This window comes from Cyprinus carpio, chromosome B5 (genome assembly GCF_018340385.1).
Source record: "Cyprinus carpio isolate SPL01 chromosome B5, ASM1834038v1, whole genome shotgun sequence".
NCBI lineage: Eukaryota > Metazoa > Chordata > Actinopteri > Cypriniformes > Cyprinidae > Cyprinus > Cyprinus carpio.
The window spans coordinates 2,489,095-2,503,367 of NC_056601.1; the positions used below are offsets into that span (position 1 = coordinate 2,489,095).

Consider the following 14,273-nt stretch of genomic DNA (forward strand, 5'->3'; position numbering starts at 1 on the left):
CACTAAACATTCTGAAAAATTAATGCTTTTTTAATTAAAAAAACCTACCTGCATCATTTGAAACATTGAAAAATCGCATAGAGAGAATAACTGTTATTATTATTAATCTCTCTTATTCATTTATTTATTGTGGGTTTCATGCTGCCCGCTGAAGGCAAAGGACACACACAGGCTTTCCTCCTCACCAATGACATTAAACACCGTGTCAACACCAGACACCAGCGGAAAAATACAGTAGAACACGTAACGTTGTCTACAGTGAATGCGGCGCGGCGCAACAAAACCCAACATTAAACTGATGCCTTGTTCTATTTATGATGTATTGACACAAGGTTAAAGGGATACTCCATCCCAAAATGGGATAAGACGTTATTTTTGTTTTCTTCGTGTACAAAAAGTATTCTTGTCACTTCATAACGTTACAGTTGAATCACTGATGGTAGATGTACTATTTTGACGATGCTTTTCATACTTTCCTGGACCTTTACACTGTTATTTATTTGACAGTCTATGGGCAGTCTCAAGCCTCGCGATTTTCATCCAAAATATCTTAAATTGCGTTCCAAAGACGTGTTTACGTGTTTGGAACGACATGGGGGTAAGTGATTAATGACAAAATTTTCATTTTGCAGTGGAGTAACCCTTTAAAATGATTTGCAACAGTCGTTTTGTCGCGTCCAGTGTGCAGTAGAGCTGTTGCGGGGCGGCGCGACAACTGTAGAGTCTGGTATAGACACAGTGAGTGAAGCCGAGAGCAAGATATGCCACATCATATTTTCTGCATTTAGCTTTTGAATGACCAGCATCTGCCTGGGTCTTTTTGACATCATCTATGGCTTTTCTCTTCCTTTTCACAAACGATCCATCTCTCATTCTAAGTTACGTCCTTTTGCTGTTTACTGTTTTATATCTTTCCCGTGCCCGTGCACCCACACTTTATGAACCACTGCTTTAGAAAGACTTTAAATAAATAAATAAGCATATATATATATATATCGGCGTTAACGTGCTGCGTTAACGTGAGACTCTTATCGGGCGATAAAAAAAAAATATCGCCGTTAATCTATTCTCAAAGTTGGGTTGGGAGCTGGGTCTATACTACGCAAGCTATGATGACTTTCACCGTGATAGTTTAGCGCGGATGTATACCTAGACGAATTGCACTGTAGCGGGCGAGAACGAGTCTTCGAATCTGTGTGTATGCCTACTGTGAAATTACCAAGCTTCCCAAAAAAAAAACTCGACAAGAATCACGCCTGTTTCACACATACTCCGTCTGCAGTGCGTATGCAGTCCGCGTGTGTGTGGTGCAGAAGCAGCACGGACTCATTCCGCAGCTGTTTAGTCCACAAACACAACATTTGTTCATTATTCTATATTTCAAACCATGTAAAACCATGTAAAATAATTGTGACTCTTATCACAGAACAGTAACAATCTTTCATAATCATAGACATTAGTTTAAACTTAATACATATAAACAACATATTATTCATGCATTTGACTTCTAGGTTTGTATAATAAGCTGCTCAAGCAAGCGGCAAAACATTTAAACACAACAATTAGCCTACTTTTCTTGTTGGGATATAAAATTAAAGCACCACTGACAGAAACAGTCGACTCTCGTGCCTTTTGCATTTAAATCTTTATTACAAGCAATCGCACGGTTCTTAATGAACCCATGTGTTGCGTGTATAACACAGAAGCCTTTAATTAGTATTCATTTATTGTGAAATTACTGCATTTCCGTGTCAATCTATGTTAATTTTTATCGCGAACAATGCGCTGTAATTTTCATTCAGCGCGTGCAGCACATCAAAAATAGACTCGGTACAATGATCGCTGCACTGCTGCAGACGCACTGCTCCTGGAACGCACTGACGGACCACAACCGCATGAACGCTGGAATCCGTTAACATGGGTGCGTAAAAAAAAAAAAAATGCAACACATACGCACTGCAGACAGAGTCTGTGTGAAACAGGCGTAAGGTTGTTTGCAACTTGTGCAATGCGGAATTAGTTTACTGTAGGAGTTCTTCCAGTCTCAAGTACCACCTAAACGCAAAGCATCCCTTAGCTAATGCGGAAGATGCCGGGCCAAGCAATGTAGCGCAGGGGAAGAGTCGTCGTCAAACTACTATGTTTGAGTGCAGCACAGCTCTATCAGTACTAACAAGTACATCTTATTGAACATAATTTGAATGCCTACGGCAGAATTCAAATGAGCCATTTTAATCTAGATTAATCTAGATTAATTCTAAGATTTCAGTGATATTAATCTGGATTAAAAAAATTAATCTATGCCCACCACTAATATATATATATATATATATATATATATATATATATATTACCTTATTATATACATTATTTTAAGGTCAAAGTCTTCAGTAATGAAATGCACCATAACACTGTCAATGTGCCATTTTGAAGTACGTTCATTCATATTATATACGCTTTCAAACATTTCCACATGTAGCATGCTGGTTTTGTAAAGACATTTTATCAAAAATTGCCCAATTGCTAGTGTTGACTGGTTTTATCGTTTTTAGTGGTTTTTTAAAGACAATTCCAGGGGGTAAAATACACATTTTATAGAGGGGTTCCCCAAACCGCGGACTTAGCAACACTGTAGCATGCTGACTTGATGCTTCCTCTGAAGACTGCTTAGATGTGTTCGACTTGAAGTCACGCCAATTAGACCGATCATCAAAATACTGTGAGAGCTATGAGAGAACAAACTGCATAATCTCATTATGCGTTCTCTCGCCGTACTTTGATGTCATACACCAATCGATCTTCTGGTCCAGTCGAACACACCTCTTTACTCTCGCGTGTCACATGACCGAGTGTAATCGCAGTCTCTGCGATTTAAAAATCAAGTTTTTTCATATTGCAATATTATCTCAAATGCAATTAATCGTTCAGCCCTAACTGTGGATAAATGGAGCCAGTGTCCTTTTCTATGTGTATTGTGGCTTTTGAGTATGTCTGAGCCACGGTAAGTGGGTCCTCGTGGGGATGGGGGAATTGTTCCTCCCCCCGAAATCTCTTTGAATCTCAAAGAGAAAGCTGACGACTGTCCTTGCTAGCATCGGTGAAGATAGCAGAGGTGTTAACGCTCTTTGAACCAGAGGTGGACTCTAGACATGCATCTGTAATTAAGTTATGACAAGGGAGGGGGAAAAGTTTACAATGCCTAAAACCTGATCGAACATCTTGATTGCATCCAAACGCTACAGCAGCTGTTAGACTCAGCTTTTGTGTTCATAAACAAGCTGTAAGTAAGCTAAGATTGTCAGAGTTCATTTAGAGCAAAGGAGTCCAGTCCTGCTCCTGAAGGGCCGCCATCCTGCAGAGTTCATCTCCAGTTCTAATTAAACACCTGACCCAGCTAATCAAAATCTTCAGAATTACTAGAAACTTCCAGGCAGGGTTGTTGGAGCTAAACTCTGCAGGAAGCTGGTCCTCCAGGAGCAGGATTGGACACCCTGATTTAGAGTGTTGACATACAAAGCCACAATTCTCACAAACAGCCTTGAAACAAATCCAGCCGCTAACAGAAACCATTTATGACAATGCGATCTGCTATTTTAATCTTTGCTCTAATTTTCATATTGCTGTATATTGTAAAATATAGCCTAGTGTTCTCATGAAATAAAATGACTTGCACAGTGAAATAAGATTTTGGTCATGTAGCGTACCCCTACAATGACATCATATAAAAATACTGAAATTAAAATATCGGCCAAAAATATTGACCTAAATATTGATTAATTGACATTAGGTTGGCAACTATTTGATTACTTTTCTGGGAGACAAGTACAAGACAAGTAAAATTGAGCAGACAAGCCCTACACCACAGTAGATTTGGTGGATTCGACAAATTAAAAACAAATTATTGTCTGATCGATGCATTAATGCATTTATGAGCACAAGATTTTCAACCTCTATGCAGGTGTGTGCATGTTCTTCGTCCTACCTCAGTGTGAACTGCTCAGTGGCGGCAGCCGAATTCATTAGTACTTGAAATCCCACCGTCTGTCCCTGTTTAACTGGGCTGGGGGGCGCCAGTATCTCAACGTCTCCATCCAGTCTAAGTCGGTTTCTGGGCACTTTGTTGTCCCCAGTGGTGAGAGTCACCGTCCCAATCCTCTGCATATCCCCTTCCTGGCCTACAGCCTTTCCTTGCAGCCTACCCGCCACACACTCTTTTCCCAGGGCCTCTGGAGGGAGAATGGAGTAGTGCAACTCCACTGTGACTGGAATGGGCTCCTGCATGCGTCTACGTGGTGGAGGAGCATTGAACCAGGTTGTAGGAATGCCAAGCTTGGCTACACAGATCCCCAGGTTTCCCTCCAGTCGGCAGGCACTCGATACAGAACCTTCCCCCGGATCGCGGATCCCAACAACACGGATACACGGCAGCAGTTCCGCTGGAGGATCCACATCCTCCCACCTGCGGCCCGCCAGATAAAACAAAACCTGGATTTGAGGCCGATCGACTCCTATCCTCCTGCTCACCAGATGTGCTCTCACCTTCCAGCCCAGCGTCAGGTGTGTAGAGGTGTAGAAAGAACGAGGCAGCGCCCCCTGGAGGAGCTCTGGAGGTACCGGAGCCTCTGCGGTGAGATTGCCATAGCTACAGTTGACCGACAAGAGGGGAGCGGGGCCAGATTCGGGCAAGTGGAGAAAGAGAGGCTCACTGCGTGTCTGCAAGCTCCCGTTACGCATCACTTCCTGTGTGGCCTCCCGGAGAAAGAAGGATGACTCTGCACCCTGCAGTTGGCAGGACACAGGGAGGTACGTGGGCAAGGATGAGGAGAACCTGGGAATGAGATCGCTGCCTCCGCCCCTGCTCTCACACACTGTGGACAGACAAAGAGAAAGAGATTTATCTGTATGTTTATTTCATTTCAGAGACACTACAGATGTTATTAAAAGGAAAATTGCTTTCAGTTATAACTTAAAGTGTCCCCTGGCTTTTGTTTTATCTCATTTAACGAGAGCATTTATTTACAGAGAAACAAATGAAATTAAGGCCAAGGGTCTTTGGAAAGATAATAGTATGAGTGTGTGTACAGAGTAAGTCAATGTTTTGAGTGAATAGAGTAGACTCAGGCAAGAAAAAAGACCATTTTAAAGAGAAAATGTTATATGTACACTATCGAAATTATAAAATTTGGGGTCAGTAAGATTGTCAAACAACAATTTAAAAATATTTTCTTAACACAGATTTTTTTTAACATTCTAGAAGACATAACAACAAAGCACGATTAAACTTAATTAATAATAAGTTAGTAAAATAATATTTTTTGGCAATTTTTGAGACTTGAATCAGGCATGTATTTTTTACTGTACAAATAAAGGCAGCATTGCTGAGCAGGAGACTTCTTTTAAAACATTAGAATATATTACAGATCCCAATTTGAACACTATGTGTGGATGTTATAATAAATGTATTAATAGAGCTGTTGTAGGGTAATTATTATCATTATTATTGTCTTACTTTTTATTTTATTTTACACAACTACAGTAAAATTACAACACTATCATTTATGAATGTTGATTGAGTTGTTGCTTTTTCTCAGCTTTTATTTTGGCAGAAACCCGCAGGAAGATCACGGTGCTTTTTTTTGTTGACAACAGCATGGAGATTTATAAATGATTCGCATTACGCATTTGGGAAGATGTTTGTTGCACGTATCACATTGTCACATGCCTTTAAAAAAAAGAAAAGAAAAAAAAATTCACAAAAATGTTACTGACCAACTGACGAGTAACAAGTTCAGCGCAGTTTTTCCTCGCACTTTGGACTTTGAACCCTGGCTCCGCGAGCTCGTGCAGTGCTGTCAGAATACATGCTATTCGTGCGTGCATTAGAAAATATACTGCAGTTTATTTCCTAATCGTTTGAGGTCATTTCGCGATTTCAATCATCATATCATAACATAACCACCAGCATCAGCCACTACTTCTTCTCATCGGAGACATGATGCAGCACTAAACAGACTCTTGCTGTCGGTGCTTCTTGCTTGTTTGGTCCTTCTCTGTCTGACAGTTTTAAATACTTTCACACTGCCGACACGTTTGCTACATTTGTGCATGTGTCTATTTGTTCGGTACATATTTTTCGACCTTTTCACTTATTCGGCCGAACACCGAAAGAGATTTTTTTGCTAATTTAGGTCGAATAATTTTGGTTGTCGAATATTCGGTGCATCCCTAGTCTTAACCTTTACTTTTGATCAATTTTATTGCATATGCTGTATAAATATATTTTTTTAATTATTTTTTTTTTTTTAATTAACCTGAAGAAAATTATGTAAATGCACTCATAAATACATAAAAAAGTTCTAAAAACAAACTTTAAAGTAAAGGATCTCAAGTATGAATATGAAAAATAATTGTGATATATCTATATAGTGTATGAGTGAGTACATTATCAACACCACTTTTATCCAAAGTGACTTCCACTGTCTTCATTTCATCATGTTGAACCCGTGACCTTGGCATTGCTAACACCATGCTCTACCAGTTAAGCAACAGGAATCATTTGTAGCCCTCAGGCTCACATTCACACAACTGTTTCCACCTCCTCTGGACAGGATACGACACTGCGGTGGCTTTGTGAGTATGTGTCTCTTTGTGAGTATCAGGGTGTAATATCAGTGGCCTCTTTTTGTGCTCATGGACAACTTATGTGAACTTCTCTCAAAACATGACCCAAAAAGTGAACAAGTCATCACTGAAATTGAAATCTGTCATTTAGCAGACATTTTTATCCAATACAAAAGGTCCCATAGGAGCAACTCAGGGCTAAATGCCTTGCTCAAGGGCAGAATGGCACTACAGCAGGACTGTGACCTCAGTAAAATCCCATCCCAGAACAACTACTGGATCAGACACTAAACTTCAGCTGCAAGACCACAACTGTACTCCACTACCACTATGCTATCCTTGACTAAAGTGATGCAGTCATAATATGCAAAATTTTGATCTGCAGCATGAAGTCTGAAAGGTCAGAAAGTTTGTACTACTCTAGTACACAATTAATTAGCCTAGTATCTCAAATACACAAAGAAACTTGCTATGGCAGCACTATATTGCTCTCACAATATGAACCTGATACCTTTTAAACACAATTTTGTTGCTAACTGAAACCTGTGTGCCATAAATCCCACAATTTGCATTGCAGTCATGCAATCTGATTAAAGCAAATTTTTTTTTTTTTATAAAAAGATATTTATGCTACATTTGCAAGCTCTACTGCATCTGTACTCACTCATGGTTAACTAAAGCATAAAGTCAATCCGTCACCTTTCTCTAAGGATACCTCTATCATTGTAAAAGCGCTCAGCACATGTTCGTATTTTCCGTTAAGTCTTTGATGGAGCTTATCAGATCACTCTGCCAATCAAATGCAAGAAAGGCTGCCAAACAGACTGAGTGTGCCAAATGCTTCAATGAATCAGACCCTAAATTTACAGTTCTTTCCTGTTATAATTTTAGATCTGTACTGATAGAGGCAAAATTATGCTCTAACAGACAAGCCACACATGCCATGTGCCGCATTTGCAACATAAAGGCAGCTAAAGATGATTAAGTAAACGGAAGATCAAGCACAATTTATTATGCAAATAAATGCGAAAAAGCAGACCAATTCCAATGCAAATATAACAATGACAACCCTGACAGTGAAACATTCTTACAATCTGAACTAAAAACAAAAAATAGCCCACACCATTGAAATTGGTCTGTTTTAATTGATTTGGACTGAAATAATCACAGACAATTGTGGAGAAAATTAATAAAAAGTAGAAAATTTCAATACAGTGCCGGCTTATAAATTTTTTCCCACATTTGTTTCTTTAGCTCCATATAAGTTCAAAAAAACCTGATAAATCAGAGAATGGGAGCAATATCACACATTTTACACAGCAAGAGTTTCGACCTCAGCTCATTATAAGCCAATATAAAATGATGCAACACACACTCCCAATTTTCCAATCTTGTGTATATTTGAATTTCTCATTTGTTTTGTCTCCTCTTTTTTATAGTGATACAACAGATTTCGTGCTGATTCAGAGAGTCTCATTTGCATGTTTTGAAACAGTGACAGCAATGGAGAGCAACAGAAGCTCAAGCAGCTGCCTGGAATAGAACCGGAGGTTTATTGTGTTGCTTTATCTCTCTCGCTCTCTCTCTCTCCTCAGGTAGCGGGAGTGAAGCATAGTAAAGGTGTGAAAATATAATGAAGATTTGGTATGGCGCTGCGTCGCACAACAAGAGTTTAAACACATAATAATCCCTTCAGAGTGAGATACACCTTCAGCGATTCATTTCAAATCAACACCGAGACAAAACACACGTGAGGCCTTGTGGACCCAGTGTCTTGAGGAAGAAGAGAGACTGGTGATGAGAAAGAGAATGAATGAATGATAAAACAAACAAAGGAAATTTTCTAGGTTCAAAAGCTGTAAAAAGAAAACAATTTAAACTCGTGCCTTAGTTAAAAAACAAACTGCAGAGATAGAAAGGTACCTGCAATATTGAGAGCCAGGCAGGCATCATTCAATATTCCAAAACCTGATTTTCTTTATGAAATGTAGAAGTGAATAAATTCATTTACAAATAAATAAAATGTATGTGCTAATAAAATAACATTAAATAAAAAAAGAGAAATAAATAAGGGGGAAAAATGCAAAAAACACAAGTCAATAATGTCTATACCTGTAGTCATCCATTCAGTCATACATACCTGTAAGGATAATTTTAGCTTTTTAAAAGAAACTGAGAAACAAGTCCAAACTATTTTCAGTGGTTATCAACATTATATCAAAAATAAAGCTTAAATGGTGTGATATATTACGATTCTCTTATCAGGAAATTATAGATGAATAAAGTCCACTCTGTCACTTCCGTCTCACCACCGGTGATCATGCCATAATAACTTAGCTCAGAAGGCTGGGGAAAAAAGAAAAGAAAAAAAAAGAATTAAAAAGTGCAATGTTTTGTGGTGGCCCTGGGGAGCTGCGATACGGAGGTTGCACGCTATAAAGCACGTAGCTTCGTCAGATGGAAGCAGCATCGTCCTGAAAACAGCATTTCGCTGTGTCACAAGTCCGTTCTTTATGGCGCTCTCAGGGCTACACAGAGGACCATAATTCTGAGCCCAAACACCTCCACTCTGATTTGTTTCAGCCGCTGGTCCCAAGGCTGACGACACCCCACACATTTCTAACCTTTCACTTTCACTCCCTCTTTCTCAGGCCACTTTTCAAATGTCAAACATTTCTCACAAAGCTGAGGATTTCATTTTCATATATACAGCGTGAAGAGTTCAAAATCTTTCCCCTGGGTTCTTGGGATTGTATTTCTGCCCATTTATTAGTCTCTTGCATTTTATCAGCGGTTTTACCCCAATCATCAGCAACCATGACAAGTGGTATACTTCACATCACTTAGTCAGACTATGGAGTGATTCACAGTGCAGTTTGTTCTGGCCAAGAATAGGCTACTTAGACAGGAAGAGACCCGACTGACATTCAAGTAACCAACCACAGTTTGTTTGTTTTGGTTGTCGTTTAGGAGCGGGGTTGACTGAAACCGACTAAACCAAAATAATAACCCAGTGTGAAAGAAAAAACTACAATGTTTTACAAAAAAAAATAAAAATTTGTAAAGATGTGCTCAGAATTTCTTTGATAGGATAGGAAAGTATTTTGATTTTCATAGGTATAACTTAAAACAGAATATAGAAGTTAGGTCTCTCATTAATTTTGTCCAACAAAACTTTGAGATTTAATGTGACTAACATGGAAAACCTTCACAAATCAAGTTAATATTTCATTCCCAAATTAAATCACACTTGTATCATGGTATCTTGAGCTCGTCAGATCCCAACTACTATTAAAAAATCACTGGTGAAAAAATTAATCCAAGATGACGAGCAAAATGAGAGACCTTTATATCATAACAAAATAAAATAAAATAAAATAAAATAAAAAAGATTTTTAATAGTCTATTTCAAGTAAATTCTGTTCTTTTGACCTTTATATTCATCAGAGAATCCTAAAAAAATCTCACAGTTTCGTTAAAAAAATTAGCAGTACAACTATTTTCAACACTGATAATAATAAGAGCTCTTTCCTGAGCACCAAATCAGCATATTAGAATGATTTCTGAAGGACTGTTTTTTTAATCAAATAAATGCAACCTTGTTAAGCATAAGAGAGTCTGAAACTGAAACTGAACATTTTTCAAAATCTCACTTGTTTATTAGATGATTGTGTGGTTATCACCTGTATCGAGATCAAAGAGTATGTTCCAAAACATTTACTTATAAGGTTCCACTTCAGTTAGTCTTTACCCAGAATTTCCAAGCTACAAACAAAGCCTGCTAAGAGATGATAGATGTTAGGCATCACTCTGTCCACTTTTGAAGTCTCCTAGCCCCTTCATTGGCCCTCTGATTATTTATATGCTGTAGGCTGTAGCAAATGACTCCTAAAAACTAAACACCATTCCAAAGATCCTGGATGAGACCAGAGATGGCACAAAGGCATCCAAATAAAGAGGCTGAAGAGCCCAAGTATGTGTGAGTGGATATTATTCGAGCAGTAATGGAGTTGACGGATCATATGGGATTTTACGCCTGGATAAAAGAATTCTCCTCTGGCGTTTGTCCTCTGGCCCCTCATGGCAAGAACAGCTGCTTCGTTCTGCTTCCAATAACCGTGACCTTGTAGCAAGTGCACACTCACAAACACTCGCAAACTTTCTGACCCTTGGTATCTCACTCACACACACAAACACACACAAACACACACACACACACACACACACACACACACACACTTCATGTCGATCTCACTCTGTGTCAAACTCAGTCACACCCACATTCACAGAGTACACTCAGGAGAGTAAAAAATGAATGATTTATAGACCAGTTCAAGACATCATTTGGAATACACTCCTTCAAACACACACACACACCGAAATGCACAACCCTGCTGGAAGCTCTTCAGGTTAATCGGCTTCCTGCCTCCCACTAAGCACTAAAACTATTCGCCACATGGATGCCCCAATAACCTTTGACCTTTGCCACAAAAGGTAAAATGCCACAACGATCCATCACCATGCTTCTCTCCAATCCTGTCTCTGAGTATTTTTCTATCTATCCATCCTGTCTTTCCTTATTCCAACCATTTTCATGACCTGGTGCGTATGTGCTATTATGATGAGAGAGAGAGTGAGAGCGAGAAAAAAATAAATAAAATTAAATTAAATTATATCTAGTGTAGGGCGAGTAAGATATATAAGTTATGCAGCCATGGTGTTCGTAAAATACTTTTTTCAAAAAATTTCACTATATATATATATATATATATATATATATATATATATCAGATTTCACAAATTGATCTGATTCTAACAGGTCAAAAGTTTGGAAACATTACTATTTTTAATGTTTTTGAAAGAAGTTTCTTCTGCTCATCAAGCCTGCATTTATTTGATCAAACATACAGAAAAAAATTTAATATTGTGATATATAATTACAATTTAAAATAATTGTTTTTAAATTTATTATATTTTAAATTATCATTTATTTCTGTGATGCAAAGCTGAATTTTTAGGATCATTATCACATGATCCTTTAGAAATCATTCTAATATGATGATTCATTATCAAAGTTGGAAACAGTTCTCTGCTGCTTAATATTTCTTTCAGAACATGTGATACTTTTTTAGGATACTCTGATGAATAAAAAGTAAAAAAAAAAAAAAAAAAAAAAAAAAAAAAAGAAGCTATGTTTTTAAAATATAAATATTTTGTAATAACAATATACACTACTGGTCAGTAATTTGGGGTCAGTAATTTTTTTTTTCTTTCTTTTTTTTAAATAAAATCAATACTTTTATTCAGCAAGGATGTGTTAAATTGATAAAAAGTGATAGTAAAGAAAATATATTATTAGAATATATATTATTAGAATTTTTTTTTTAATTTGAATAAATGCAGTTCTTTTTAACCTTTTATTCATCAAATATATTAGACAGCAGAACTGTTTCCAACACTCATAATAAATCAGAATATTAGAATGATTTCTAAATGATCATGTGATAGACTGGATGTTACATGTGACACTGAAGGCTGGAGTAATGATGCTGAAAATTCAGCTTTGCATCACAGGAATAAATTGTTTTTTTTTAAGTATATTCAAATAGAAAACTATTATTTTAAGTTGTAATAATATTTAACAATATTACAGTTTTTTCTGTATTTTTGATCAAATAAATGCAGGCTTGATGAGCAGAAGAGACTTCTTTTAAAAACATTAAAAATAGTAATGTTTCCAAACTTTTGACCTGTACTGTATATATAATATAAAGGGCAAATGGGCAACCATTTGACTAACAAAAAAAACAATAAAAATAAAAAAGTGCCACCTTTGGGAGGTGAAAGACACTGGCATGGACTGGCTGGTCAGTTTGGCATGGGTACCATGGCAACAAAACAAGATGAATTTGAACACTATAGTCAGACATGACAAAATGCCACACTCCCTTCTGGTGTCCAAACCGACCGTATGTAAATGACACCTATGAGAACAATGAGCGCAGATCCAATTAAAGACAAGAGGGAGGAAACAAAGAGGGAAGAAAATATCATTATAGCACTGAATGGCATGTTGAATTTTGTGTGCATAGCTAAGAGTGGCAGAGGTGTGTGTGAAGCGTATGCTGACTTTGATCGTCACCACCTTGCGCAAATTGATCTGGCCCTAATTGAACATTTTAAGAATCGATTAAAATGTGCTGTGCAAACACACTAGGAGAGATCCATCAGATTCTGAGCTGGCTCAAGCAGAAATTTACACTCAGTGACTGGAGCTGGAGCCAACACTGGCACGCCGCTGCCATCCATATTGTTAGGGCTTTTAGAGAATGACAGAGAACGAGAGTGAGCAAATTTGACTCGCTATCATAAATAAAACAACCCGATGAAGAAATAAATTTATGTAGGACTCATCCATCACGCAACAGTGTCAGAACTGGAGGGCCTCACTTTTCGCCCACTCGTTCGAAAATTAGTGGACTGATATTAAAACCTGCATTTTTATTAGCTTTTATTAAAAGCCCCTTCCTTGTATAGACTATAAATGGTAATCGTTTTAGTATGTGATATTTAAAATGAGCACCTTTTGGTCCCTGAACTCAAAATGCAGATGTGCAAATATCCACTAATCCAAAAAAGTTATATTTAATGTATAGAAAGTAAAAAAAAAAAAGTGTTTACAAATAATAATAATAAACGTTGGTTATCATTCTAAAAATAATTAAACATTTTCAGAACCAATGTATCATTATTATTATTTACTACTATTACTACTAGTAGTAATAATAATAATAATGGTAGATTTCACAGTGTCGCATCCCAAAAAGTCTATTACAGCCTTTCCGCTACAAATGCATGCCTGTGCATTCTAAACAAACAACAGACATCAAGAAGATATTTGTATTATCATGGTAAAAAACTAATTTTTAGTGTTTCATATACATTCCAGGGCTAACAGTTGAAAATCTCATCTAACTTTCCTAACTCTCAGGATACAGGAATTGAAAAGACCTCATACAGCGAAAGCGAGAGAAAGTGTGTGTAAGAAAGTGTGTGAGATTTTTTTTTGGGTATATATAACTGTTCTCTCTTTTGTGTGTGTGAGTGTGTAGATGTTGTTATTCTGAAACCACTTTTACAAAAGGTGTGTGAAAGAGATTTAAAATGGCCGCTGCCCACTGATATGGGACGGTACCACCAGGGTGGCGCTTAACCAAAACACACAGCCGGGGGTGATGCAGACGAGAGAAATACACCAGACAGCACTGAGCATTATGCCACCCACTGCCTTGTGTGCCGACGAAATTCCCTAATTCTACTGAACAACACATTAACATGTGAAAAACCTTTCAGACACTTCTCTCAACTGCCCCAAAACAATCACTTCTTCCGTCACATAAAACTCCTGTATGCCTTTGGAGAAACATTGGTCAAATATCAATATTGTATGTGGTGCAGTAAACAAATGTAAAGAACTGATTTAAAACCAAACATCAGTATTATTAAAAAATAAAAGGTTTCAATGCAAAAATAAAATAAAATAATAGTGAAAGTAATATTTGCATTGCTCCTTTCAACTGACAGAGGAATTTGCACCAAAATACCAGAGTTTAGACACACTTCCTTTGACGTCAAAGCAGTGGAAAGTGCTT

The 14,273-nt window shown here is 37.5% G+C and overlaps 1 protein-coding gene across 2 annotated transcripts in view; it reads right to left on the minus strand.

Moving 5' to 3' along the window:
* The window catches only part of LOC109102714 (transmembrane protein 132C-like), a 190,553-nt gene that overhangs the window by 128,872 nt on the left and 47,408 nt on the right, over nt 1-14,273 (minus strand). For both annotated transcript variants that reach the window (XM_042723570.1, XM_042723571.1), the window contains exon 2: nt 3,983-4,868. In XM_042723570.1, coding sequence (XP_042579504.1) covers nt 3,983-4,868 — 886 coding nt within the window. The remainder of the gene's footprint in view (nt 1-3,982; nt 4,869-14,273) is intronic.